We start from the raw sequence: 23,417 nt of genomic DNA on the forward strand, positions 1-23,417 counted from the left end.
GAAATTTGTCTGCTTTATTCCCTGCTGGAGGCCCCCAGAGCCTAGATGAGATATGCTGCTAATGAACAAAGGGAAGAGAGGAGGGGCCCAGAGTGGATGAGGTTGACAGCCAAGCATTTGGACTTTGTTCTTCGGAGCTTAAAATTGAAAAGGTACAAGATCTGAGGTGGGTGGGAAGAAATCACTTTGAAGGTTGGGAGACGTGAAGCTTGAAGAGATGGGCCAGTCTGAAGCTGGAGCACTGTCAATTAAAATGAGTGGGGTAGGGCAGCCCCGGTGGCTCAGCGGTTTAGCGCCGCCTTCAGCCCGGAGCGTGATCCTGGAGACCTGGGATCCAGTCCCACGTCGGGCTCCCTGCGTGGAGCCTGCCTGTGTCTCTGCCTCTCTGTCTCTCTCTCTGTGCCTCTCATGAATACATAAAACAAAATCTTTAAAAAAAACCACACACACACACACACACACACATAAAACGAGTGGGGCAAAGTTGTGAGAGGGGGAAAAAAAAAGGAAGAATGCAATACAATTGACAACATCCCCCTAAGGCAGGTGTTTTCCGGTTCTACTGGGGAGTAAATGGGTTCCGCGAGGCTCGGTGACTTGACCAAAATCCCACAGCACAGCACGTTGGTGGTGCAGCCTGGCTGTCGGTCTTCCCGTTGCAGCGCCGCAGGACCCGGCACAGGATGAGGACCCGACCCGGGCAGGTGGCAGCGGGAAACCGCCTTTTCCGTTCAGCAATGGCGGGAAAGCCTGGCGGACCGCGGCTAGGAGGGGGCGGGTGGCCGCCGAGGGTCCTGCGGGGGCAGAGCCGCGGGGAGGAGGAATCTGGGCCTCGGCGGCCGCCGTAGCGGCGCCGCTGGAATCCCCATGGCAACGGCCTGAAGCAGCGGGAGCTCCTGGGCGGTGCGGCCGCCGCGGCCCATTGGACGAGCGCGGCGCGGAATCCGCGAACTGGCCGTGGCCAGGAGAGAGCAGGTGCTGGGGACGGGCCGCTGGAGGAAGCCGGGGTGCGGGGACAGCCAGGGGTGCGGCCAGGGTCAGCCTGGGGCCTGCGAGGGGGACGCCGCCCTGCATCCCCGGACCTCCCATCCCCACTGTCCTGACCAGGAACCAGCGTTCGGCCTCAGTTTCTCCAAACGGGAAATGGGGGCGGGGGAGGAGAGTGGACACCCCAGTTCACCCCTCTCAGCCTCTGAGACCCAGGACTTTCCTCTGCAGCTCCTGGACTGACTGGCCCTGTCCTGACCCATGGACGTGAGTTCTAGGCCCCCTTACCCTTTTCAAGAGCGGCCCCCTTAGGGCCTTAGATTCGCCCTGCCTTGAGCCTGAACCGGAGGGGGGCGGGGCTGGTTATCCAACCTAGACCCTTGGAGCGCAGGACCAGAGATGTGAGAGCGCCAGGCATAGACATCACACGGAGAGCACATTCCCACTCTTCCAGGGAAGATGAGAAGCTTGCCAAGTCATCAAGGAGAAGAGGCATCCCAGGCTGAGGGAACAGAGGGTGGGCTTTGGAGGAGCTGCTAGGACTTTAATATGGCTGGAGTATAGAGGAGGAGGGGGGAGAGGTAGGCAGGGCTAGATTGGGGCTTTGTCACCGAGATAAGAAGTTTGGACTGAGTCAGTGGGAGCCATGATGGATTGTATAAAAGGGCAGGATACACAGCACAGCTAGTGTGGAAAGGGGCAAAATTGCAGGTTGGAAGATATCTAGGGGCCAGTAATGTGGCCTGAGGGATGGCAACGTGGTGCAGAGGAATCAGAGATGATAGATATGTATGGAGAAGCATTCTGAGCGGAAGATCAACAAGTCTTGGAAAGTTCTCCAATGACCAACAGGTACTGATGGTCCTGAAATGGGGATGACAGGGAAAAGTCACATTTGGGGAATAGGATAGTGTAATCCTAATGACTCTCTACCCCCCATTTGGTGGCTGCTCCTCCCCTCTCATCTCAGACACCTCTGCTGTCCCCCTTGGTATTTCTGTGTTCCTGGTCCCGTGGCCCCTCCCACCTCCTTGTCACCCCTTCCTCCTGTGCTTGTCCAGGCCTCCTCTAGCCCGTGGAATCCAACCCCGGCTTCCGTCAGCAGTCCTTCCTTGCTGCTCCCCATCCCTGCCATCGTGTTCATCGCTGTGGGCATCTATTTGTTGCTGCTCGGCGTAGTGCTGCTGATTAGGCACTGCCTGCTGGTGAGGGGCCTGGTGGAGGCCGAAGGGTGGGCTCTGGGGAAGAGGAACCGGTCAGTCAGTGCCCTCATCTGCAGGTCCTTACCCTGAGGCTCCTCTGCCATTTGTCCCTGCATCTCTCCCTTTCAAGGTCCCTCCTTTCCCCCCTCTCCCTGGCTCAGATCCCACGCCTTTTCTTCTCCTAGGCCCAGGGCTGCTGCATAGATTGCAGCTCCCCCTGCAGGAAGCAAGGCGCCTCCAGGCCTCAGGACTGTTGCTGGACCTGTGCAGAAGCCTGTGATTTCCCTCTGCCTAGCCCAGCCCACTGCCTGGATGCCTGCTGCCCCCAGCCCACCGAAGCTGTGAGTTCTCCTCCCAGCCCTGACCCCCTGAACCCTGACCTGGACACTCTCCGCACATTCTTTTGTTGGTGGTGTTCAACAACACTGATTGCTGAGCACCTACTCTGGGCTGGGCCCAGTTCCAGAGGACTGGGTTGGTTGGAGACAGCCAAAGACAACATAAACTTGGAGAGAAGAAAAGAGGGTGGCAGCTGGGCCGGGTGTGTAACATGGAGGGCATACAATGGCTTCTGAAAATGGTGGTTAAAAGAGAAAACAACCCTGCACAGAGCTCCTTCTGTTCACTGAGTGAGTACTACACCCCAGATCCTGTGCTGCTTTATCGTCATTATCATTTACTCAACAACCCTGAGAGCTGGGTATATATGTTTTTAAAAAGCAAACTATATATATACATACATATATGTATATGTGTATATATATATGTATATATATACACATAGTTTTGAGTATGAAAAGCATTTGTTAAGTGTGCATGTAGAAATACACAGAAGGGGATCCCTGGGTGGCTCAGCGGTTTAGCACCTGCCTTTGGCCCAGGGCATGATCCTGGAGTCCTCGGGATTGAGTCCCACGTCAGGCTCCCTGCATGGAGCCTGCTTCTCCCTCCCCCTGTGTCTCTGCCCCCCCCCCCCGTCTATCATAAATAAATCTTAAAAAAAAAAAGAAAAGAAACAGAAAGTGCCAGTCACTGTATAAAGCAGCCATGTAATCAAGGCTGCCGCATTTTCTGTGTGTCCCCAGTATACTAACATAGAGTACTATCACTGCTGTGTTATATACCATTGTTTGGCAATGATGGGGTCATACCATGAATACTATTTCATCACTTCTGCTACTTGTCCTCTTTGACTTGACATCACACCTTGGCCACCTCTCCATGTCTATGTATGTAGATAGGTAAGTATTTTTATCCTCCTTTTTCAGGGGGAGGAGTTGGCTGAGGGAGCTTCAGTCACTTCTGCAATGTTACATAGTAGAGTCTTGCACAGAAATTGCTCCATTGTGTGTCGAAACAGATTCCTCAGGGAGAAGCCTGGCTCCCAGAGGACAGGCCATTTTTGCTTTTGTGGGTTTAAAGATGTTAAATGTAATTGACCACCTTCCTATTTTGGGCTCCAAGCTAGACAGCAAAGTTCTTGCCCTTGAAGTTGTGACCTTCCCCAGGAAGAAAAAGGGAGGTAAAAGATGAAGCAAATTCATAATTTAGATTGACTGTAGTTGGTCAAATTCCCAGGAGATGTTGTGAGTTTTGAAGTAAATTATGGGGCAAGGGACTCTCCTCTTACAAAAAAAAAAAAAAAAGTTTCTGGTTTCCTAGGGGTAGCTGGGAAAGGGATCCCAGGCCTGAGGCTAAGGGGGCAAAGGGGAAAACAAAGATGGCCCTGGGTCCTAAACACTGCCTGTTTTATAGGAAATGCTCAGTTACAAAGTGATTTCTGGCCCCTATTGGGGGTGTGCTGCCCCTTGCCCCTTCTGTTGGTCAGGGCCTCCCTTGGTCAGGGTGAGGATGGAGTGAGGTGCAGTGAGTTCCAGACCTGGAGACCTCAGAGCCTGATCTACCTGGCCTCTGCCAGAGCCAGGAAGGAAGGATTCTAGAATGGCACAGGGCAGGGCAGAGTCATTCTGTCCTTGAGCTGTCTTTGCATAAAGTACTGTAAAGTGACTGTTCTTCAGTTTCCTTATAGTAACAGTAACAACCACAATTATGACAAAGCTCTTGCCAACTTTACAGCTGTGAGAAACGGACTTCAAATCCAGAGGCTGGAGTGTCTTACCTGAGGCTCAGGCTGGGACTTAAATCCAGGTTTCTCTTCCCCTCTGGGGGAGACACCTGCCTGCTTTGCCTTTTTCACCAAGCATGTGGCAAGGATCTCATTCACTTGTTCACGCATTTCTTCACCTACCAAAGATCTGTGGAGTCACAGTTGAGGCACTGTGCTAGGCCCTAGGGGCTCTGCGAACAAAGGTGGACACAGTCCCAACCCACACGGGGCTTCTACTGTGCAGCGAAGGAAGAGAGGAGGAAATAGGCCGTTAGGCTAGAGCATGAGAAATGTAATGATACATAGTATGATGGTTGGTTCTCAGCCATGTGTGTGATCAGAGGCACAGATGAGGCAGATGCAAAGCCCAGCATCCATGCCCCACACCCCAGTAGGTGTGGGATGGGATTGGAGTCTATGAATTTTTAACAAGTTCTTGTGTGATTCTGTTGTACGCCAGGGTTAAGAACTACTGTTGGTTGGAGGTGGCAGCCGGGTCAGGGGGCAGGGGGCACAGAGAGCTGTGGCAAGAATCACTGCCTTTTCTTGAGTGCTCACTGTGTCCTAGACATTGTGCTGGGTTCCTTTCCCTGATTCCCCACTGTGAGCTTCTGATGCTGGCATTCTGTTTCAGAGCTGACCAAATAGGTTCAAAATGTGAGTTAGCAAACCTGGGCCTGAGCCTGATTCAAATCTGGGCCTGAGCTCTAACCACCAGAGATGGCCAGCCATCACAAAATCACAGTGAAAGGAATCAAAGCAGAACCTGCAGAGCCTAGAGAGACACAAGGGTTGAGAGGCTTGTGGCATTCTTGTTTATGTACTGAAGTAGCAAATTCCTTCTAGAAGCTACATGGCTGCTTGTGAGAGTCAAGACATCCATTAGACAGTTATTAATGACTAGTGGACAGAGCCCAGAAATGCTTTTAATACCCTCTCCTTTGAGGTGAAGGCGGCAGAGCCTCTTTCAGCCACCAGTGCTGTGCACAGAATGACCGTGTGGTCCTCCAAAAACCCCCAGAGCCCACTTCATCCCAAACTGGGACTCCCCAGGGACGCCCCCCCAAACCACCCCTTCATTAGATGCAAGAAAACCACTTCACTCTCCCTTCCACCATGGCTTCTAGCCTCCTCCTTGACATACAGTTCTGCTGGCAGCAGCCAGCCCAGTTCAGACCCCGGTCCCTGCAGCCAGCAGATCCCTTCCCCTCACTGGAGCCCCTAGTGATATCTGATCTTACCAGTCATCTGACACTGCACCCCCAAACCTCAGCTGTTTCAAAGGTCATTCCCCTATTCCTGGCTTGGCCTGGCATCTGATTGAACTGTGCAACTGTGACTGTCACTAGCTCTGCCGCAGGCCTCAAGGAGCCAACTGCCTGTCACATCCTGGGTGTGGCCCACTTCGGCCACTTGGCCTGACTCCAGTCCATGCGTTAAGCAGTCACAGATCACCCCAGTCACCAGGCAGGAGAGGAGTAGGCTGAAATAGACCAGTTCTCCCTTCTTGTCACTAAGGACATGCTGTCCTATTCCCCAAGAGACAAACTCTTCTGTTTCCCCTGGGAACTGAGAAGTCCTCTTCTTTCTTCTTTGCCCAAAGAGGGGGAAAGGATTTTCATTCATCCACTCGTTCAACATTCATTTCTATCTCGCATACCTGTTGAGCACAAGTCCCCATGCTAGCTCATTGGTGACATGAGATGAACTGTCCCTGTCTCCACAGACCCAGAAAGAAGCTGATATTTCAGGCCTTAGGAGGCAGTGGGGTTGAGGAGGAGCTCCCTCTCTGAGCCTCCATTTCCTCTTTTGTAAAGAGGCCCCCTGCATAAGATTCTAATAAATAGAAGAGAGGTGACTCTTTAAAACATTTTTTTTCAGGGATCCCTGGGTGGCTTGGCGGTTTAGCACCTGCCTTTGGCCCAGGGTGTGGTCCTGGAGTCCTGGGATCGAATCCCACATCAGGGTTCCTGCATGGAACCTGCTTCTCCCTCTCCCTCTCTCTCTCTCTCTCTCTCTCTCTCTATGAATAAATAAAATCTTAAAAAAAATTTTTTTAAATCTGCAAATTACCATTTTCTTTTTAAAAAAGATTTTATTTATTCATGAGAGACACAGAGAGGCAGAGACATAGGCAGAAGGAGAAGCAGGGAGCCTGATGTGGGATTCGATCCCAGGACCCCAGAATTGTGACCTGAGCCGAAGGCAGACACTCAACCACTAAGCCACCCAGGTGCACCTGCAAATTACCATTTTCAAACACAATTGAGATTTTTCAGAATCATTCATGAATACAGGCCATGCCTTGCAGGGAGTAGGTACTCAGAAATGATGGAGATCCTGCAGTTGAGTCTTAGGCCAAGGAAGAAAGCCACAGAACCAGGTTCTTTTCATCATGGATGGAAAATGTGTGTGCACTCCCCCTTGTCTCCTGACTTGGAACTGAATGAGGCCACAAGGATATAGTAGAACCATCTTTGAGCTGAACATTGGGACCTAATGGAACAGGGCTACTTAATCTTTTAGTCCCCTTGCCTATAAAATGGGAAGGGAAGAACCCCTTGGATAATTTCTTCCAGCTCCTGCACTCAGCTGTTTGGAACACTGCTTCCTTGCTGAGTTCTCAACAGCACAGGGAATTGATTTGTTCCCAGGACTGGTAGATGGTACCCTTTGTTCCACTGGGCAAATGGGGCTTTCCAGGCCTCTCTGTTGCCTTCTCCCTTGAGAGGGAAACAGCTTCGGGGACTAGGACTCTGGCCCACCTCCTTCACCCCCTTCTCCTTTCCCTCAGGGCTGGGCCCCTCGCTGCCCTCGTTGCTGCCCACTCTGTGACTGTGCTTGTGCGTGCCAACTTCCTGACTGCCAGAGCCTCAACTGTCTCTGCTTCGAGATCAAGCTCCGATGAAGATCCAGAGTCCTTGCCCCTTGGAGAGTGGCCAGCCCCCGGGGCCCCCAAGCCCCCATCCCTGATGAGCCTCCAGGCACTTTTCTCCAGGCCACTGGAACCACAGATGGCCTGCTCAGCTCCTCCCCCTGGGAACCAGCAGTGGAGAGCCTGGCTCCCTGCAGAGCAGGGCTCAGGGAGCCCTTGGCCAGTTGGACCAAAGCCCCTTTGGAGGGCCAGGAGAGAGAGGGGCTAGTGCTCTGACACGAGCCTCTGCCTGCCTCTCCCCTCCCCACATAAACTATTATAATTGAACGTGAGGGTGGGAGACACTGCTCACCACTGACCACCTTATGGGACAAACTTCAGCCCTGAGTTTCAGGATATAGGGTACCCCAGCCACACCTTATCCATGGACTCTTGGTTGTTTTGAGGTGAGTGTAGCATCTGTATCTGCTCTCCCACCAAAAGAATGGTCTCTCCAGAATCACAGCTGCCACCCTGAGGGCCTAGAAGGGAGGGAGGTCTGAGGAGAAGGCAGGGAGGCCCACAGATCTGAATCTCCTTTCCTCTTCTTCCCTCCCCACAGATCTCTGTGCAAAGATTGATTTCTTTTGCCAACTTCTGAGGGCTGGATTTCCAAGGAAATTCTTCTGAAGTACGGTGAGTGGACAGGGCTCCCCATGCCCCCCAAGTAGGGCAGGCCCACGGTTTTCTCCCCCTTCCCTCACTTTAGGCCCCATGCTGGCATGAATGTCAGGGGCTTCAGGTTTCCCTAAATATAGGTCCCTGCCAGGGGATCCGTGGCAAGGAAAGGGCAGGGGTCACCGGAGGAGGTTGGGGACATTGGCTGGGGGGAGGGCAGGAGCTGCCTTATAACCCAGCCCGGGAGCAGCCTGGCTCACTCGCTGCTGACCAGGCTCTGCCCTCTCCTTCAGCCTCCTCGCAGGTGGGCGCCAGCGGGACGCAGCAGGGGTGGGGTGGGGCGTAAGGGGCCCAGAGTAGGAGGGAGGCCTGGCCCCTAGGACGAGGGGCTCGCGGTGTTGCTGGGGCTGACCAGCTAGGGGCAGATTGGATTCGGAGGGGGAAGCCAGGTCCCAGGGAGACGTTTCCGCGAGGACTCTGGCGCCGCACTCCCAGACTCGCCGGGGCGAGCGGGCGCCGCTGCAGGCCGGTCCGCGCTGGCCCCGGGCGGAGAGCGCGTGCGCAGCGGTGCAGGGCCGGCCCCGGGGCCCCGAGCCCGACGGGCGCGGCTGCGGCGCCCACACCCGCGCGGGCCGGCTGCCCGGAACCGCTGCCGCCCGGCCTCCGCCCTCCGCCTGCCCCGCCGCCCTCTCGCGCTCCTCCCCGCGCGGCCGCTCTTCCGCCTGGACTGGTGACCCCGGGAGGGCGGCCCCACGCCCCGGAGCCCCTGAACCGGCTAGCGGAGCCTGCGGGCGAGGCCGGCCGACGCCCGGCCTCCGGGTTCTGTCCCAGCGGGACACTCGCGGCCATCGCGCGGGCCGGAAGCCGGGCTGCCCCGGGCCGGGGCGGGGGGAGGCTCTCGCACCCGCTTTCCCCCTCCCCACCTCCTCCGGTGCCCCAAATGGGCTGAGTCACGGCGCCCCAGAACGTGCCAACTGGGGGGGAACGGGAGAGGGAGGGGAGGGCCCAGGCGACCCGCAGGATGTGGCCCGAGTCACGTCTTAGGGGGCCGGGGGAGGGATCGTGTTCTCGCCGCGCTGTCCCCGCCCAAGCGCCGCCTCCGGGCTTCGCCGTTCGGGGGCGGCCTCTGCACTGTTCCTCGCCTGCAATTGGACGCCAGGGCGCCTCCGGCCCCCTTCAAGGGAAAAAACCCGGCGGAGACTGGCGCGGTGCCTTTATAAGGCCCGGCACCGCCTCCCTCCTCCCCGCCCCCTGCGCCGCCCCCCCGGGAGCTGAATAGGCTGCGTTCCTCCTGGAACGCGCCGCAGAACCGGGGTCCTGGTGACGGCGCCGCGTTCGCTCCCTCAGTCCCCCGCCGGCCCGCCGCCCTCCACCGCCGCGCCGCGCCGCGCCGCGCCAACCCGCCCCCTCCCGTGCCAGGTGAGCGCCCCTTGCCACGTGCGAAGGTCAGGGACCATGGAGAAGGATCCTGGGGGACCGTCGGCAATCGGAAGCCCTCCCCGCCCCCACCCCCATTCCCAGCATCTCCCACGCCCCACCACCACCCACATGCTCCAGTCCCGACTCCGCAGCCCTCTCCGGCTTGAGTTCCCCGGGTTTGCTGCGCAGTGCCGCGGCTCCGCGCGCTGAGTCATGGCGGGGGAGGAAGCAGGACGAAACGAAGGGCCATTCTTCCTCTCCTCTTCTTGCTGAGACCCCAGGTGCAAAGCGTTATGACCCCTTTGCCTCTGCGGGGATCCTAAGAGGCCGCGAGGGGTGGGGGCCAGTTCTTATAGTGCTTTAGGGTTTCCGAAAGCGTGGTTGGTCTCTGCCCTGGGAGGTGGGCGACCCCGGCGAGGAGGGGGAAACCCCTAGGAGGCGCCTGATGACCCGTTAACACTTTCCGTGTCTTTCCTTATCGGGTGACCTTGATTGTGAGCCTGGAGCAGCTGCAGCCGTGCGAAAAGACGGGAGCATTTTCAGGGGAAGGGGTGGGGCGCTTGCCTCTCTACAATTCTCTTAACCCTGTATGAGCAGTGAGATCGGCAAACCTTACCCCTTTCCGCCACCTCCGGCTGGGCTTCCTCTGCTTCCCTTTCCTGGGCTTCTGATTACATTTCTGCCCTTTTTTCTAACACCCTCCCTCAAACCTGGGGGGAGAAACTTGACCTTGGGATGTCCTTGAGGCCTTCAAGCCTGGGCCAGCCCTGGGATCTTGGGTGGGTTGAAAGGCCCTGGTGGTCAGAAGATCTGGGTTCTAATCTCAGCTCTGGCCCTTCTGCTGTGGGACTCGAAGCACAGAACTTTCCCTCATCTCGGTCCTTGGGTTGGGCCCTCTGCCTGCCTACCACCTCTAAATTCTAAACTACTCTGGTTCGGTTCTGCTTCTAGGCAAGGTGACCCCATGGCAGAGCGCAAGCCAGAAGGGTCCGTCTTCTACATGACCTGTTTGTCCATGGCTCTGGCCTATTGCGTTTCCCCAGATGACAGTACGCTACCCCACCCTCAGCTGGGAAACACCCAGCAACAAACAGAGTTAGGAAAGGTACAGGAGGCAGGCCTAGTATAGGGAAGTTGGGAGTAGGGGAGGGCTGGGGACAGAATGTGCCCCAAGACATACCAGTATGGAGCAGGGGAGGTAAGGAACCTTTGTCCGGGCCACCAGGCAAGGGGCCCTGCTTGTTGGGAGACCATGGTGAGACCCAGCTAACCAGTTTCTGCATCCTTTGCGTAGGAACTGACCGGCAACATGCCCTACCAATACCCAGCGCTGACCCCGGAGCAGAAGAAGGAGCTTTCTGACATCGCTCACCGCATCGTGGCTCCGGGCAAGGGCATCCTGGCTGCAGATGAGTCCACTGGTATGGGCAGGACACAGTAGGAGGAGGTGCTAGGGTTGAGGGTGATGGGCTGATCCCATTATTTCTGTATGATTCCCCCTTCCAGGGAGCATCGCCAAGCGGCTGCAGTCCATTGGCACTGAGAACACGGAGGAGAACCGGCGCTTCTACCGCCAGCTGCTGCTGACCGCCGACGACCGTGTAAACCCCTGCATTGGGGGTGTCATCCTATTCCACGAGACACTGTACCAGAAGACCGACGATGGGCGTCCCTTCCCCCAAGTTATCAAATCCAAGGGTGGTGTTGTAGGCATCAAGGTGAGGAGCCTGGGTCTCAGGATGTGAGATTTGAGATGAGTCTTGGAGAGAAAAGGCCAGAGTAGTAGGCTGGGGATTGGGGTGGGAGCCTGGAGACTTGGGGGTGGAGTCTGCCCCAGATCACCTCCAAAGCATATGCAAGAAAAGCTAGAAACTTCTGAAACCTGCTTGGCCTTTTTTTTTTTTTTTTAACATTTTATTTATAAGTCCTCTCCACAGCCATTGTGGGGTTCAAACTCACAACTGTGAGATCAAGAGACACACCACCGGCTGAGCCAGCCAGGTGCCCCTGCTTGGAATTTTTAATCCTTGTAATTCTCAGAGCACGGTATTCCCTTCATTGTACAGACAAAAAATCAGAAGCTCAGGGTAGTTGGAAGTGTTTGGCTCACCGAGTTAGTGGTAGGAGCCCAGGCTCTTGTTCAGTCACCTCCCCGCGTATTTTTCTCCTAGGATCAGGTTGTGTAACTAAGCGAAAACATTCACGGGACGCCTGGGTGGCTCAGCAATTGAGCGCCTGCCTTCAGCCCAGGGCGTGATCCCGGAGTCCTGGGATCCAGTCCCACATCAGGCTCCCTGCATGGAGCCTGCTTCTCCCTCTGCCTGTGCCTCTGCCTCTTTCTCTCTGTGTGTCTCTCATGAATAAATAAATAAAAATTTTAAAATAAAAAAAAAAAAAATATTCGCAAATCATGAGATACTGCTTGAGAGGTTAAGAAAAGTCGAGGGCAGAGTGGAGTATTAGAGGCCACTTACCCTGTCTTATGTTGTTGCACCCCCCCCCCCCAACAGGTGGACAAAGGTGTGGTACCCCTGGCAGGAACAAATGGCGAGACTACCACCCAAGGTGAGAACTGTTCTCCTTGCTCTCCAGACCAACCCATTCCATGCTGCTATCCCTCTGGTGAGTGCACCTCTTCTGCTATGCTCTGACTCCTCTCTTCCCCCTGCAGGGCTGGATGGGCTGTCTGAGCGCTGTGCCCAGTACAAGAAGGACGGGGCTGACTTTGCCAAGTGGCGCTGTGTGCTGAAAATTGGGGAACACACTCCCTCAGCCCTTGCGATCATGGAAAATGCCAACGTTCTGGCCCGTTATGCCAGCATCTGCCAGCAGGTGGGCCTGCAGGTCCCCCAACAGGCCACCTTCCACCTCATTTGTTTCTAGAGTGTCAGCTAGCCTGCCACCCATCTGTCAGTATACATACCACCCCCCTCCCTGAGGCAACTGTTCTGGATCCTCGCCAAGCATTGGGCCTGGGCCCGTGAAGGTCCTTGGAGGGCTCTGTGAGCAGAGGGGCAGAATGGGGATTGTGTGGGTGGCTCAGAGGAGATGCCTGTAGGAGTACAGTCCATTGATGGCTGTGAAGCCGGAGTCTCTGTCATGGAGATCAGATCTTGGCTGATGGCTGTGGAGACCTAGAGGTTAGGAGGCCTCATGGCTACTCTGTCCCTCACCCCCGCAGAATGGCATCGTGCCCATTGTGGAGCCTGAGATCCTCCCCGATGGGGACCATGACTTGAAGCGCTGTCAGTATGTAACCGAGAAGGTAAGTTGCCTGCCTGGCTGGGCAGTGTGGGGGCTAGGCAGCTGGGCCAACGCCTTTGGGGCTAACCCCTGCCCCCCACCCCCCACCCAATCCACTTTGACCCTGCTCTGCTCTAGGTGCTGGCTGCTGTCTACAAGGCTCTGAGTGACCACCACATCTACCTGGAAGGCACTTTGCTGAAGCCCAATATGGTAACCCCAGGCCATGCCTGCACCCATAAATATTCTCATGAGGAGATTGCCATGGCAACTGTCACAGCATTGCGCCGCACAGTACCCCCCGCTGTTACTGGTGAGACTCCACATCCTCATCTTGATCCCTGGAGGGTAGATGAACTGTAACCACAACCCTTATGCTCATTTGGTCAGATTTCCAGGTCAGCTTCTAGAGGCTTCTGCTAATCCCCAGGTCTTTGATTATAACCACTTACCCTACTTTATTCTTTGTTCTACAGGGATCACCTTCCTATCAGGCGGCCAGAGTGAGGAGGAGGCATCCATCAACCTCAATGCCATCAACAAGTGCCCCCTGCTGAAGCCATGGGCCCTGACCTTCTCCTATGGCCGAGCCCTACAGGCTTCTGCCCTGAAGGCCTGGGGTGGAAAGAAGGAGAACCAGAAGGCTGCCCAGGAGGAGTATATCAAACGAGCCCTGGTAAGGATGGGACCGGAATTGGGCCGGGTGCCGGGGTGGATGGAATTCTGATGAGACCTCACTCTGGCTCCTCTCCCCTCTTAGGCCAACAGCCTCGCCTGTCAAGGAAAGTACACCCCAAGTGGTCAGGCCGGGGCTGCAGCCAGCGAGTCCCTCTTCATCTCTAACCACGCCTACTAAGCGGAGGTGTTCTAAGGCTGCCCCCTCAACACTCCAGCCCCCGCCCTCTCCCACACTCACACTTGAAGAGAGGGCCTCACCTGGGGCTCCAGGCTGCTCTTTCCCATCACTTTGGCCTCCCATGTGACATTGGTGTGTGGTGTTGTCTGTATATGCTAACTCCGTTGCTCTTTCCAGCCCACTGCCAATAAACAACTATTTAAGGGGGAGTCTGCTGTCTGTGTCTGGTGTTCAGGTTAGGGGAGGGCCCAGGGAGGTGACAGAGCATAGAAGAGCCCTTGTTTTCTGTTTTTCCTTGCGAGGCAGGAAAAAATTGAACAGGTTGAGAGAGAACCTTCCTGTTTTGTTTTATGCCGAGGGCTTCAAGAAGAGATCTTGTGACATTTTCTTCCAACCATCAAGGGCTTTGCCCCCTTCTACCAGCAGTACCCAATAAGGCTCATAGTTGGGGACTACATGTGTAACTGTTAGGCTCAGCCTCACTTTGATTATTTATTTTTAAAAGATTTTATTCGTCAGAGATCCACAGAGAGAGGCAGAGACATAGGCAAAAGGAGAAGCAGGCTCCCTGCTGGGAGCCTGATGTAGGGCTCGATTCCAGGACCCTGGGATCATGCCCTGAGCCAAAGGGAGATGCCCAACCACTGAGCCATCTAGGTGCTCCCACTCAGCCTCCCTTATAGACTGAGAATTCAGGTGCAGGAGGCCCCTGGCACAAAAAGTCACTGACAAAAGCTAACATTTCCTGAGTGCTATGAGCCAGAAGACACAATCTATATGAGCATGTGCTATTCCCAACTCCTGCTTAAGTGCCATACTGCTTGAGATAGCACTTTCTGAATGAAGACAAGATTATTAATGCATATGTCCTTAATCTACATGGTTGAGCTGTCTGTTTTCCCGACTTAAGAGGAGATGGGATTATAACTGGCTTCTTAATCTTTGGGCTGGGGAACCCCTTGACGAACATGGAATCCCTTTCTAACAGTCACCTCAACAACAGAACTGTGGCCCTCAGGTTCCAGGTTAAGCACTAAGTCAATGCAGCAGCAATATTCCATGAAGCCAGAAGGAAGGCCTTGCTCTTACCCCTGTGCCATGCCCTGAGCCCTTACCCAGTCACCCAGGCTAGGGCAAAGTAGTAACTGCATCAGAGCTTCTGAGCTGTTGAAGATCCTAGTCATAACCAGGGACCTCATGACTCCTGCCATTTCCTGAATTTTTGATAAGGGGCCCTTTACTGCCTGAGCTTCCCTCTAGAAAAAAAAAAAAAAAATCTTGACTTGTCATCTCTGGACCTTCTGGATCCCTATAGTGCTGTGCAGGGCCTTCTAGGAGTTTAAGGACTTGGTCCTTTCCTCCAGTGCACATTTGCATCTGTTGACTACATACAGAACCAAACCTACTCTTAGTGTTTCTCTCAACTTTGGCCTTACTTCTGTGCCTAACCTCACTGTGAAATAAAGTCTGAAGTAAAGCAAGTAAAAATGGAAGGTCGACAGAAGATAGCAAAAAGGAGGCTTCAAAAGGGAGCAGCCTGTGCAAAGGCCCATACAGGGCAAAGGACACAGACCATTTCCTCAAATGACAGTTTGAGGGTTTCAGAGCTTTTCTAGTAACAGTGAATTCCAGAACGAGTCTAAGCAATAGGTGGATGAGAAACAAGAACTGATTATTATTATTATTATTATTATTTTTAAGAACTGATTCCGTACAAAAAGAAATACAACTGCAGACACTATAAAGCAACTGAGGGTTGTCAGGGGCCGTTCTGGAATCGGGAGGTCATGTTGCCTGAGGCATACGCTACGTGTGAGCAAGGTAGCCTCGTTTCTGCCTCTAACTTCAGAGGTCCTCTGTGGCAGAGATTTCTCCGGGGCCGTGGAGAGGGATCTGGACGGGATGCCTCCAGCCTCTGAACACCCGCTGAGGCGCCTTCTGTGCCAGGCACGGGCTGAAAGCGTGACCCTCGGGGACTGTACTGGGGGAGGCCGACCCAAACAGGTATCTCGAGGCGCGGCTCAGCTTGCGTCTCACTGAGACGGCCACGCGGAGGGTACTGAGGTGTCAACCGGGACCGCGGTCACCTCGGCTGGCGAGCCGCCGACATCCGGTTCCTTCGCTCATTTCCATTCTTAGGCTCGAGAGGCGGAGCTAGGGGCGCGGCGCGGGAAGGGGAGGGTGTGTATGACGCCACATCCGGCGCGCGGCGGAACTGATCCTCCTTCGCTTCCGCGGCGGGGCCGGAAGTTAGAAGCGGCGGTGGCGGCGGCCCAAAGCCGAGGGAAGGAGGAAGGCAGGGAGCCCGGGAGCGGGAGCCGGAGTCGCGGCGGCGGTAATAGTCTGAGACTCCTCTAGGCCACCGTCCCGAGCGCGGGACCACGGGTTTCGACGGGAGTTAGCTGGGAGCAGCCAGGGCCGTGGGACTTCGGGGGTCCAGGGGCTGAGGTGAGGGGAGGCGGGGGTGGGGGGGCCGGGCCCTCTCCAGGATCGAGTTGCCTCCCCACCTCCACTCCCGGCGCCCCCTACAAACAGTCTGATCCCCGGGCTCGTCCTCGCCTTTCTCAGGAGACCCCTGTGCGGTGCGGAGGGGGCGGCGGCCCCGGCTCTGACCCGCGCCGGGGGGTGGGCCATGGCGGAGATCAGCGACCTGGACCGGCAGATCGAGCAACTGCGGCGCTGCGAGCTCATCAAAGAGAGCGAAGTCAAGGCCCTGTGCGCTAAGGCCAGGTGAGCCGGGTGGCCCCGCTGACCCGGGGTTCCGGCCTGGGGCAGACCCAGCCGAGAACTTGGGGCCTGGCTCATCCTGGAATCTTTCCCAGAGAGGAGCAGAATAGGGCCACTTCCCTCGAGGAGCAACCAGCCCGTTGGGAGAAGACAGACCTGGAGAAAGACACTTAAAGTATTAGGTGATGTGTTTTCAGTGGCGTCAGAGAATTATAAAAAGTCCTAAGGAGGCTCAAGGAGACAGTCCTACTTGTCGGGGGAACAGAGTTTCTGGGAGGAACCGAACTGTGGGGATAGGCCTTGAAAATTAAGATGATCAAAGGAAGCGTTGACAAAAACAAAAGTTCAAGGCAGTTCAAGGCTAAAGGCTGTATGGTTTGTAGACTTCTTATTAATTACAAGAACAACCCCTAAAGGTGGGTGGTATTGTCCCCATTTTGCAGCTGAGGACTCTTCTATTCAGAGTCAGCCAGCAAGTAAGGGATGGAGTCTGAAGCCAGTGCTCCATGTCCTGTCTCTTTTCAGGCCTTAACGCAAGGTGGTGGAATTGGATCTCCTCATGTTCAGTGTGAAATGGTAGCAAATAAGTCAGAATGGAATTAAACTTGACATGAAGGGAGGCCCGTGGGAAGTAGGGTCATGTAGTGGTTAAGAGCTCAGGCTTTGGAATGTGATGGTTCTGGGTTGGAATGTGAGCGTTGCCACTTACTGCCCTGTTGGTGATCTTGAGGTCTCTGGCAGTGTCTTTATTTGTAAAGTGGGAATAATAGTATTTAAGAAGATGACGGTGAAGAGGCATTAAGTTGGTGCCTCGGAGGAGCTTAGCATAGTGCTGTGGTACAAAGTAGGTGTTCAGCAGTCTTTAGGTGTTACGTTGCTACCGTGTAGGAAGGGGGCATTGCCAGTAAGGACCAAAGTCACCAGGGAAGGCTTCTAGGAGAAGGTGGCCTTGGAAGATGAAAATAATTTGGGTAGCTAATGGGAGCAGGGCCAGGGACCAAGGATATTCCCAGGAGGATGAGAGTAGGAGTGGAAGCTCTGGGATGTATGGGCACCAGTGAGGAGACCACTTACCGGCCTCCCCTAAGGTACTGTTTGTAGCTTGTACCACGCTGGAGATTGTGGGGAAAGAGCCAGCACAATGACCCTACATTCCTTGAACGACAGGCGTTGTACTGGCAAGGAACTTCTCTCTTTTCTGCACAGGAGTCTTGTGAGATGGAAGCTGTTTGCTCCCTTTAACATGACCCCTTAGGCACCTAGTGACTTGACTGAGGTCACCCAGAAAGAAAGTAGCAGAGCTAGGTCCCGGCCTTGTGGCTCTAGGCCTCTTGCCTGGCTTTACCTCAGATAGACCCATAGTGGCCAGACTGGGCCTGTTTGGGAAACAGGCAAGGCCTCTTAAATGCTTGTCTGTGACTCTTTTGTGTTCTGGCAGTGAAAGAAAGTTTCCCTGACTGGACCAGCCCCAAGGTGTTTTTAGTCACCGCTGTTCCCTCAGTCTTGACAGCATTTTTAGGAACTTAAACCAACTGTTGCTTGGCACTGTTCTTTTTCCTGTAAGACTCATCTTGCCCAGAGGGCCTGAATTCATTTGGTGGTGATGATAGCTAGTGCTCGCATAGCATGGTGGGGTTTTCGGAATGACACACAGGTTATGTATCCAGTCTCACCGGCTCTTGGCAGCAGCCCTATAGAGCGGGCAGGTTGGAGAGAGTGTTTCACAGAAGAGGAAACTGAGTCTCAGAAGACATAATGTCTTTCCTGTAGCCCCATAGCTGGTTGGAAGAGAGGTTCACTTTGTTTGGATCCAGGTCTTTTACTATACTGCCTGTAAACTGATAGCCAACCAGTCAGCAAGGCATTGGGGAGCTATAGAGGATTGAGGGGTCGGGGAGTCCTGCCCAGCTGAAACTGAGAAGAGCTTGGGAGGTACTGGGCTGAGACCTAAGTTGGCCAGTATTATCCAGGGTCTGATCTGAAGGGAGAACAACTTGTGCACCTAGCTATGGCCTCCTGGAGACCCACAAGGGGCCCAGGCCCAGGCCAGTAGCATCTTAGAACCTCAGCTTGCCCCCAGGGTACATAGATGTAAATTCTTGGAACTAGAGAGGCCTGAAGTATGTGAACCAAACTTGGTCCTCTTTGAAATACCAGTGTAGGGGTGCCTGGCTGACTCAGTCGGTAGAGCATACAACTTCTGATATCGGGGTTGTGAGTTTGAGCCCTACACCGGGTATAGAAATTACTTTAAAAAATACTTACATATATAATGTATATCACTATGGTAAAAGAGCAGAGGGTTTGAATTTGGTGGTCTTCATCGTGAATCCCAGCTTTGTCCCCTAAAAATGGTGTGACCCTGGTCAAGTCACTGTACCTCTCCAAGTCTTTGAAGTCATTATGGAGCTCAGATGAGATTCTACATATGTAGGGATAGGGACTGGCATTTGTTGTGGAAGTAAAGGTGGGTAAGTGTGAGCTCTGAGAGGGCGGGTGATGTGCTGTGAGTGACAGAGCTGGGGTCAGAGGCTGGCTCTCTTTCCCCCACCTTGCCGGGCCCTCCCCCTTTTTTCTCTGAGCTTCAGTTTCTGTGTCAGATGAGGATGAGAAGAACCCCCCTGAGTCATTTGGAAATGTCTTCACAAGCAGTTGATGTGGAAGGATGCTGGACACATGATGTAGTCCAGCGGCGGAGAGGGCTTGGTGGCCGGATGGCCTCCCAGACCCCTGCCGGGGCCCCCTCCCATTCCCAGAAAGCCAAGCAACCACACTTCCCTCAAGCTGCTTTTGCCTGAGAGAGTGCCCTCAGGGACATAGGTAAAACCACGGGTTCTCTGAGCTCAGGGAGCTCCTAGTCTCCTAGGAAGAGGCTGGCGGAAAAAGGTAGGCAGGTGCCTGGGGCCCTCTAAAACCAGAGCAGCTTGATAAAAGTGCCAGACCCTGGGCCAGGCTGCTTGGTTCAAGTCCCACCTGTAGGACTATAGCCAGTTTATTCATCCGAGCAGTGGGTGTCATCATGATGCCTGCTTTGGGGATGGTTCTTTGATTGTGTCGTTGATGCAGAGCTCTTACTGCGGTCCTGTGGCATATCAGCTAGAGTGGTCACTGCTGCTGTCATCAAGGTAGAAATCTGGAAGCGTGGCTCCTCCCCAGTTGACTGTAACTGACAAAGTGATTTTATGTCATGTGCTGGCAAGTAGTAGTAGACTCCACTGCAGGGAGAAATGAAAGAACAACGTTGTCACTCCCTTTAAGTAAGGAAAAACACAGCGCATCACTTTGATGGTGTGTCTGATGACTGGGTACCTTGGGATGGTCTGTGCAAGGCCTCTGATGAGCAGAGAGGGACCGTAAGCTCAGTGGAGGACACAGTCTCCAGAGTACTCGAGGCTGAGGGAGCAGCGTGAGCAGAGGTTTCTGTGCGGAGAGGAGGTGTGTTTTCTGAATGAGCACCGGTTGTGTGAAAGAGGGCAGCAGGGAGGGTTAGGACTCAGAAGGCTGCGGCCTCGGAAAAACTTTGAATGCAGTTAAGAGTTTGGGCTCTGGCCAGTTGGCCTCTGGGAGGCCTGGCCAGGCCTGGTCAGCCCATCCTGGGGATATTGCACACCTCACTCCTGCCCCCTAGAGGTTACCTCATATCCTCCCCTGGAAAAGATCAGGAATTGGGCTGGCCTGGCCTGGCCTGGCCGTGGTGACCCTGGTCTTCTCCTGTCTCCAGAGAGATCTTGGTAGAGGAGAGCAACGTACAGAGGGTGGACTCGCCAGTCACAGTGAGTACCTGTTGTTCCGGAGCCTAGCTTCGTCTTAGGCACACGGGCATACCCCCTAATCTTACGGGCTGCAGAGGGCTACCCCCATCCCTGAGAGCCCAGGGGCTCCGTGTATCTGCTCCCTCTCCCATCTTTAAGGGAGCCTTGCTATATGAAACAGATGTTATGGGAATGGTCTTTTAATATGTTGGGGGGTTACTCTTGGCCAGGGCAGAAGGCTTCTTACTATGGTGAGTGATTCTACTCCAAATGTTCCTGTGTATTCTGTTATTAGCAGCTTTATTCTAGGTTCTTTGAGGGGAACAGGGAGAGGAGCGGGCTAGGTCCTCCAGAAGCTACAGGTCTAACTGGAAAGACCTGGCTCTAGCTCTTGCCCACAGAGTAGTTGGCACTCTGTGTGGGATGGGTTGTGATTCCAAACCAGGCAGAGTCGGGGTAAGAGAGGAGATTTTGGCCCTAAGAAGTAAAGATTTGGCCAGGAGTGATAAGGAGCTGCTAAACAGTGGGTATTTTGAAGGTTAGTCCCTGGGAGCAGAACTTTCAGACTGTGAGTTGCGACCCACCTCTCCTCACTTTGCAGGTATGCGGTGACATCCACGGACAATTCTATGACCTCAAGGAGCTGTTCAGAGTAAGTGTGGGGAGACTCTGGGACCCAAAGGTGACCTGGGGCATGAATTGAGAGTGGAACCTTTAATTTGGTGAGTGGAGTGTAGGTGAGAAGCCTCTAGTTTGGTGGCTTTCTGAAAGAAGGGCTGCCATAGCAGGGGACATTTTGGGGACCAAGCAGATTCTTCTCCCCCCAGGTGGGTGGCGACGTCCCAGAGACCAACTACCTCTTCATGGGAGACTTTGTGGATCGTGGTTTCTACAGCGTCGAAACGTTCCTCCTGCTGCTGGCACTGAAGGTAGGGACCTGGGCCACCTCAGGCCTGACCTGTCTGTGTCCTTTCTGCCCCCATCTCTTGAGCTGTGCTGCTAGTGCCCAGCTTGCCAGGGAGCAGGCAGGGCAGCTTCCCCTGCCCTTGGGGGCATCTGACGGGGCCCCTGGAGCAGGAGTTGGCGCAGCGGCATTGAAGGGGAGGGAGTAGAGGCGCCCTGTGCTCAGAAAGTGGGAGGTGGGGCATGGAGTTCTCCCGGGTCTGGCATCCATGGGTGGGCAGGATGACAAGGCACCTGAGGGTCTTGGTCAGGACTTGGAGGTGAAAGCGGAGCTGGGTCTATAGTTGGGATGGAGAGAGGTCAGCCTCAGATCCCCTGGAGGAGGGGCTGGGGCCTCCAAGGTGGATGCGGCGCCATGCAGAGGCAGGCACGGGATGATGTGATGCTGGGACAGGGCTGACACATGTGAGGGGGTCTGAGAGGGGCATGGGAGGTGACAGGGGAGAGGCAGAGCCTAGACCCCAGCCCGCCTCCAGGTTCGCTATCCTGACCGCATCACCCTGATCCGGGGCAACCACGAGAGCCGCCAGATCACCCAGGTCTATGGCTTCTATGACGAGTGTCTGCGTAAATACGGCTCGGTGACTGTGTGGCGCTACTGCACAGAGATCTTTGACTACCTCAGCCTGTCGGCCATCATCGATGGCAAGGTAGGCTGGCCTCTGGGCCCTGCAGGGATGGGGAAGGGTGGGGAGGCGAGGAGCCGCTGGGCTCAGCTCACCTTCGCTCCTTTCTGGTCTCTGTGTAGATCTTCTGTGTGCACGGGGGTCTCTCCCCCTCCATCCAGACCCTGGACCAGATCCGGACCATTGACCGAAAGCAAGAGGTGCCCCATGACGGGCCTATGTGTGACCTGCTCTGGTCTGACCCTGAAGGTGAGGGTGGTAGGGCGGGCCGGCTCTCCCCTTAGTTTGGCAGGAGACTGAAGGGGTCCTTTGGTTAAAGGGACAGTTAAAGTGTTGAAGGGGTCTAGTGAGGTGGGCTTGGGGAAGAGCAGAACAGGTTGGTTTCCAAGGGCCCTGTCCATGAAGAGGGGGAGCGGGAGCAGCTGGTGTTTTGAGCTCTGAGGGGTCGGGCATGTAGATCATTGCTCGGAGGCTTGTTTGGGACAGAAACATCCATTCCCTGAATGTGAAGGGGCTTCTGCAGAGGGTAGACGCCCAGAATGCTGGCCCCGTGAGAATCCTCCCTGATTTTGTGGGACTCCCCAGCTAAAATAGAGCAGAGCCTGGATTGAAAGCCAAGTCTCCCGAATACCAAGCTCCTTCTGTGATGACACAGCCTCCACTCTCTCACTGCCCTGCCCAGCTGCCTGGCCACTCCTCCCAGGGCGGCCAGGGCAGGCCTCATTCACACCTGCTTGACCTGTGTGGTCATAATGGGCGCTTCCTTTCACTTTTGGGTACGCCTGTTTGGCCAGTGAATCACATGGCCACTCTGATTATGGGGTAGCTCCAATGGTCAGAAAATTTTCTCCTTGGAGCTTATCTGCTCCAGCAATTGCGGTTGACTCTGGGATCCCCCAGAATACACTCAGGCCCTGTGCGCTTGCCCCATGGGCCTCATTGGGAGAAGGGGATGGAATGTTCTTTTTCAAAGGGCAATGGGCACCAGAGAAGCCTGGAGGACACCCTCTCCCCCCATCCCTACCTTCTTTTGCCTCAGACACAACAGGCTGGGGTGTGAGCCCCCGCGGGGCTGGCTACCTGTTTGGCAGTGACGTGGTGGCCCAGTTCAATGCAGCCAATGACATTGACATGATCTGCCGTGCCCATCAACTGGTGATGGAAGGTTACAAGTGGCACTTCAATGAGACTGTGCTCACTGTGTGGTCTGCACCCAACTATTGCTACCGGTGAGCTGCCCGGGCCATGAGGTGGGGGTGGGAGCCAGGCTGACCCACCCGTCTAACACGGCTGCCTTCCTACTTCCAGCTGTGGGAATGTGGCAGCCATCTTGGAGCTGGATGAGCATCTCCAGAAAGATTTCATCATCTTCGAGGCTGCTCCCCAAGAGACCCGGGGCATCCCCTCCAAGAAGCCCGTGGCCGATTATTTCCTGTGATCCCTCCAACCCCTCTGGCCCTCGGACCACTGTGACTCTGCCCTCTTCTCCAGACAGAGGCTGGGCATCGGGAGGGGGGGCTGTCTCGGCTCTGCTCTCCCCCGAGAGAGGGCACTTCGAGGGTGAGGACTTTCTCTGGAGAGGCTTGGAGCCTCAGCTCCATGCTCCTCTCCTTTCTCCCCACTTGAACCATGGAGTTTCCAATAATTTTTTGGTTTTCTTTTTTCTTTTTTTCTTTTTTTTTTTTTTGTTTGTTTTTAGATAAAAATTTTGAGAGAAAAAAAGAAAAATTCTAATAAAAGGAGAAAAATGGTATTTGGGTGTGTGTCAGACTTGATTGGGAATGAGCAGCAATGCCGGCCTGGCCCTGGGCTGTACTGAGGGCCTTGAACTGCCCCAGGGCCTCAGTGACTGTTCCCAGCAGAGAGAGAGCTGGGTTCTCGGCAGCAGCCTTATTTCATTCTCAAAACAAGGCAGTGTCAGGACATTCAGATTTCCCCATGTCCCTGAAGAGGAAACAGCCCAGAGCCATTGGTCAAGCAGCTGGAAACCTGCGAGTCTGCAT

General features: G+C 54.7%; 3 protein-coding genes across 13 annotated transcripts; all 3 read left to right on the forward strand.

Annotated features, from left to right (window-relative positions):
* Positions 1–867: 867 nt before the first annotated feature.
* LOC140598299 (uncharacterized) lies at positions 868–7,846 on the forward strand. 5 transcript variants are annotated; one of them, XM_072753534.1, is made up of 5 exons: positions 868–975; positions 1,219–1,254; positions 2,049–2,192; positions 2,375–2,530; positions 7,773–7,846. In XM_072753534.1, exons 2-5 carry the CDS (start codon positions 1,249–1,251, stop codon positions 7,809–7,811), a joined length of 345 nt encoding a protein of 114 aa, XP_072609635.1. In that variant the 5' UTR covers positions 868–975; positions 1,219–1,248; the 3' UTR covers positions 7,812–7,846. The 5 variants fall into 5 exon arrangements, with proteins under 5 accessions (XP_072609635.1, XP_072609632.1, XP_072609636.1 ...); XM_072753531.1 differs by lacking the exon at positions 7,773–7,846 and adding an exon at positions 7,091–7,217; XM_072753535.1 differs by lacking the exons at positions 2,049–2,192; positions 7,773–7,846 and adding an exon at positions 7,091–7,217 and having other exon boundaries at positions 892–975.
* ALDOA (aldolase, fructose-bisphosphate A) lies at positions 7,551–13,555 on the forward strand. 5 transcript variants are annotated; one of them, XM_026011106.2, is made up of 10 exons: positions 7,551–7,617; positions 7,773–7,846; positions 10,542–10,668; positions 10,754–10,965; positions 11,758–11,812; positions 11,919–12,079; positions 12,429–12,512; positions 12,629–12,803; positions 12,967–13,166; positions 13,251–13,555. In XM_026011106.2, the coding sequence occupies exons 3-10, from the start codon at positions 10,557–10,559 to the stop codon at positions 13,344–13,346; spliced, it is 1,095 nt and encodes a 364-aa protein (XP_025866891.2). In that variant the 5' UTR covers positions 7,551–7,617; positions 7,773–7,846; positions 10,542–10,556; the 3' UTR covers positions 13,347–13,555. The 5 variants fall into 5 exon arrangements, with proteins under 5 accessions (XP_025866891.2, XP_072609629.1, XP_025866890.2 ...); XM_072753526.1 differs by lacking the exons at positions 7,551–7,617; positions 7,773–7,846 and adding exons at positions 9,134–9,247; positions 10,199–10,352; XM_072753528.1 differs by lacking the exons at positions 7,551–7,617; positions 7,773–7,846 and adding an exon at positions 7,978–8,132.
* Positions 13,556–15,567: 2,012 nt separating this feature from the next.
* On the forward strand, positions 15,568–23,167 carry PPP4C (protein phosphatase 4 catalytic subunit). 3 transcript variants are annotated; one of them, XM_026011102.2, is made up of 9 exons: positions 15,568–15,681; positions 15,915–16,076; positions 19,795–19,846; positions 20,427–20,477; positions 20,653–20,754; positions 21,265–21,438; positions 21,537–21,663; positions 22,454–22,643; positions 22,723–23,167. In XM_026011102.2, exons 2-9 carry the CDS (start codon positions 15,979–15,981, stop codon positions 22,850–22,852), a joined length of 924 nt encoding a protein of 307 aa, XP_025866887.1. In that variant the 5' UTR covers positions 15,568–15,681; positions 15,915–15,978; the 3' UTR covers positions 22,853–23,167. The 3 variants fall into 3 exon arrangements, with proteins under 3 accessions (XP_025866887.1, XP_072609631.1, XP_025866888.1); XM_072753530.1 differs by having other exon boundaries at positions 15,586–15,794; XM_026011103.2 differs by lacking the exon at positions 15,568–15,681 and adding an exon at positions 16,169–16,255 and having other exon boundaries at positions 15,938–16,076.
* The last annotated feature ends 250 nt before the right edge of the window (positions 23,168–23,417 follow it).

The sequence above is a fragment of the Vulpes vulpes genome, chromosome 3, assembly GCF_048418805.1.
Source record: "Vulpes vulpes isolate BD-2025 chromosome 3, VulVul3, whole genome shotgun sequence".
NCBI lineage: Eukaryota > Metazoa > Chordata > Mammalia > Carnivora > Canidae > Vulpes > Vulpes vulpes.

Excerpts from the sequence above, each read along its gene's own strand:
- PPP4C (XM_026011102.2), top strand. The coding sequence starts at position 15,979 with ATGGCGGAGATCAGCGACCTGGACCGGCAGATCGAGCAACTGCGGCGC. Across the intron at positions 20,478-20,652 it reads ACCTCAAGGAGCTGTTCAGA|GTGGGTGGCGACGTCCCAGA; the intron begins GTAAGTGTGGGG and ends TTCTCCCCCCAG. Across the intron at positions 21,664-22,453 it reads GCTCTGGTCTGACCCTGAAG|ACACAACAGGCTGGGGTGTG; the intron begins GTGAGGGTGGTA and ends CTTTTGCCTCAG.
- ALDOA (XM_072753526.1), top strand. The coding sequence starts at position 10,212 with ATGGCAGAGCGCAAGCCAGAAGGGTCCGTCTTCTACATGACCTGTTTG. Across the intron at positions 10,669-10,753 it reads GGCTGCAGATGAGTCCACTG|GGAGCATCGCCAAGCGGCTG; the intron begins GTATGGGCAGGA and ends TCCCCCTTCCAG. Across the intron at positions 13,167-13,250 it reads AGTATATCAAACGAGCCCTG|GCCAACAGCCTCGCCTGTCA; the intron begins GTAAGGATGGGA and ends CTCCCCTCTTAG.
- LOC140598299 (XM_072753531.1), top strand. Across the intron at positions 2,193-2,374 it reads TGATTAGGCACTGCCTGCTG|GCCCAGGGCTGCTGCATAGA; the intron begins GTGAGGGGCCTG and ends TTCTTCTCCTAG. Across the intron at positions 2,531-7,090 it reads GCCCCCAGCCCACCGAAGCT|GGCTGGGCCCCTCGCTGCCC; the intron begins GTGAGTTCTCCT and ends CCTTTCCCTCAG.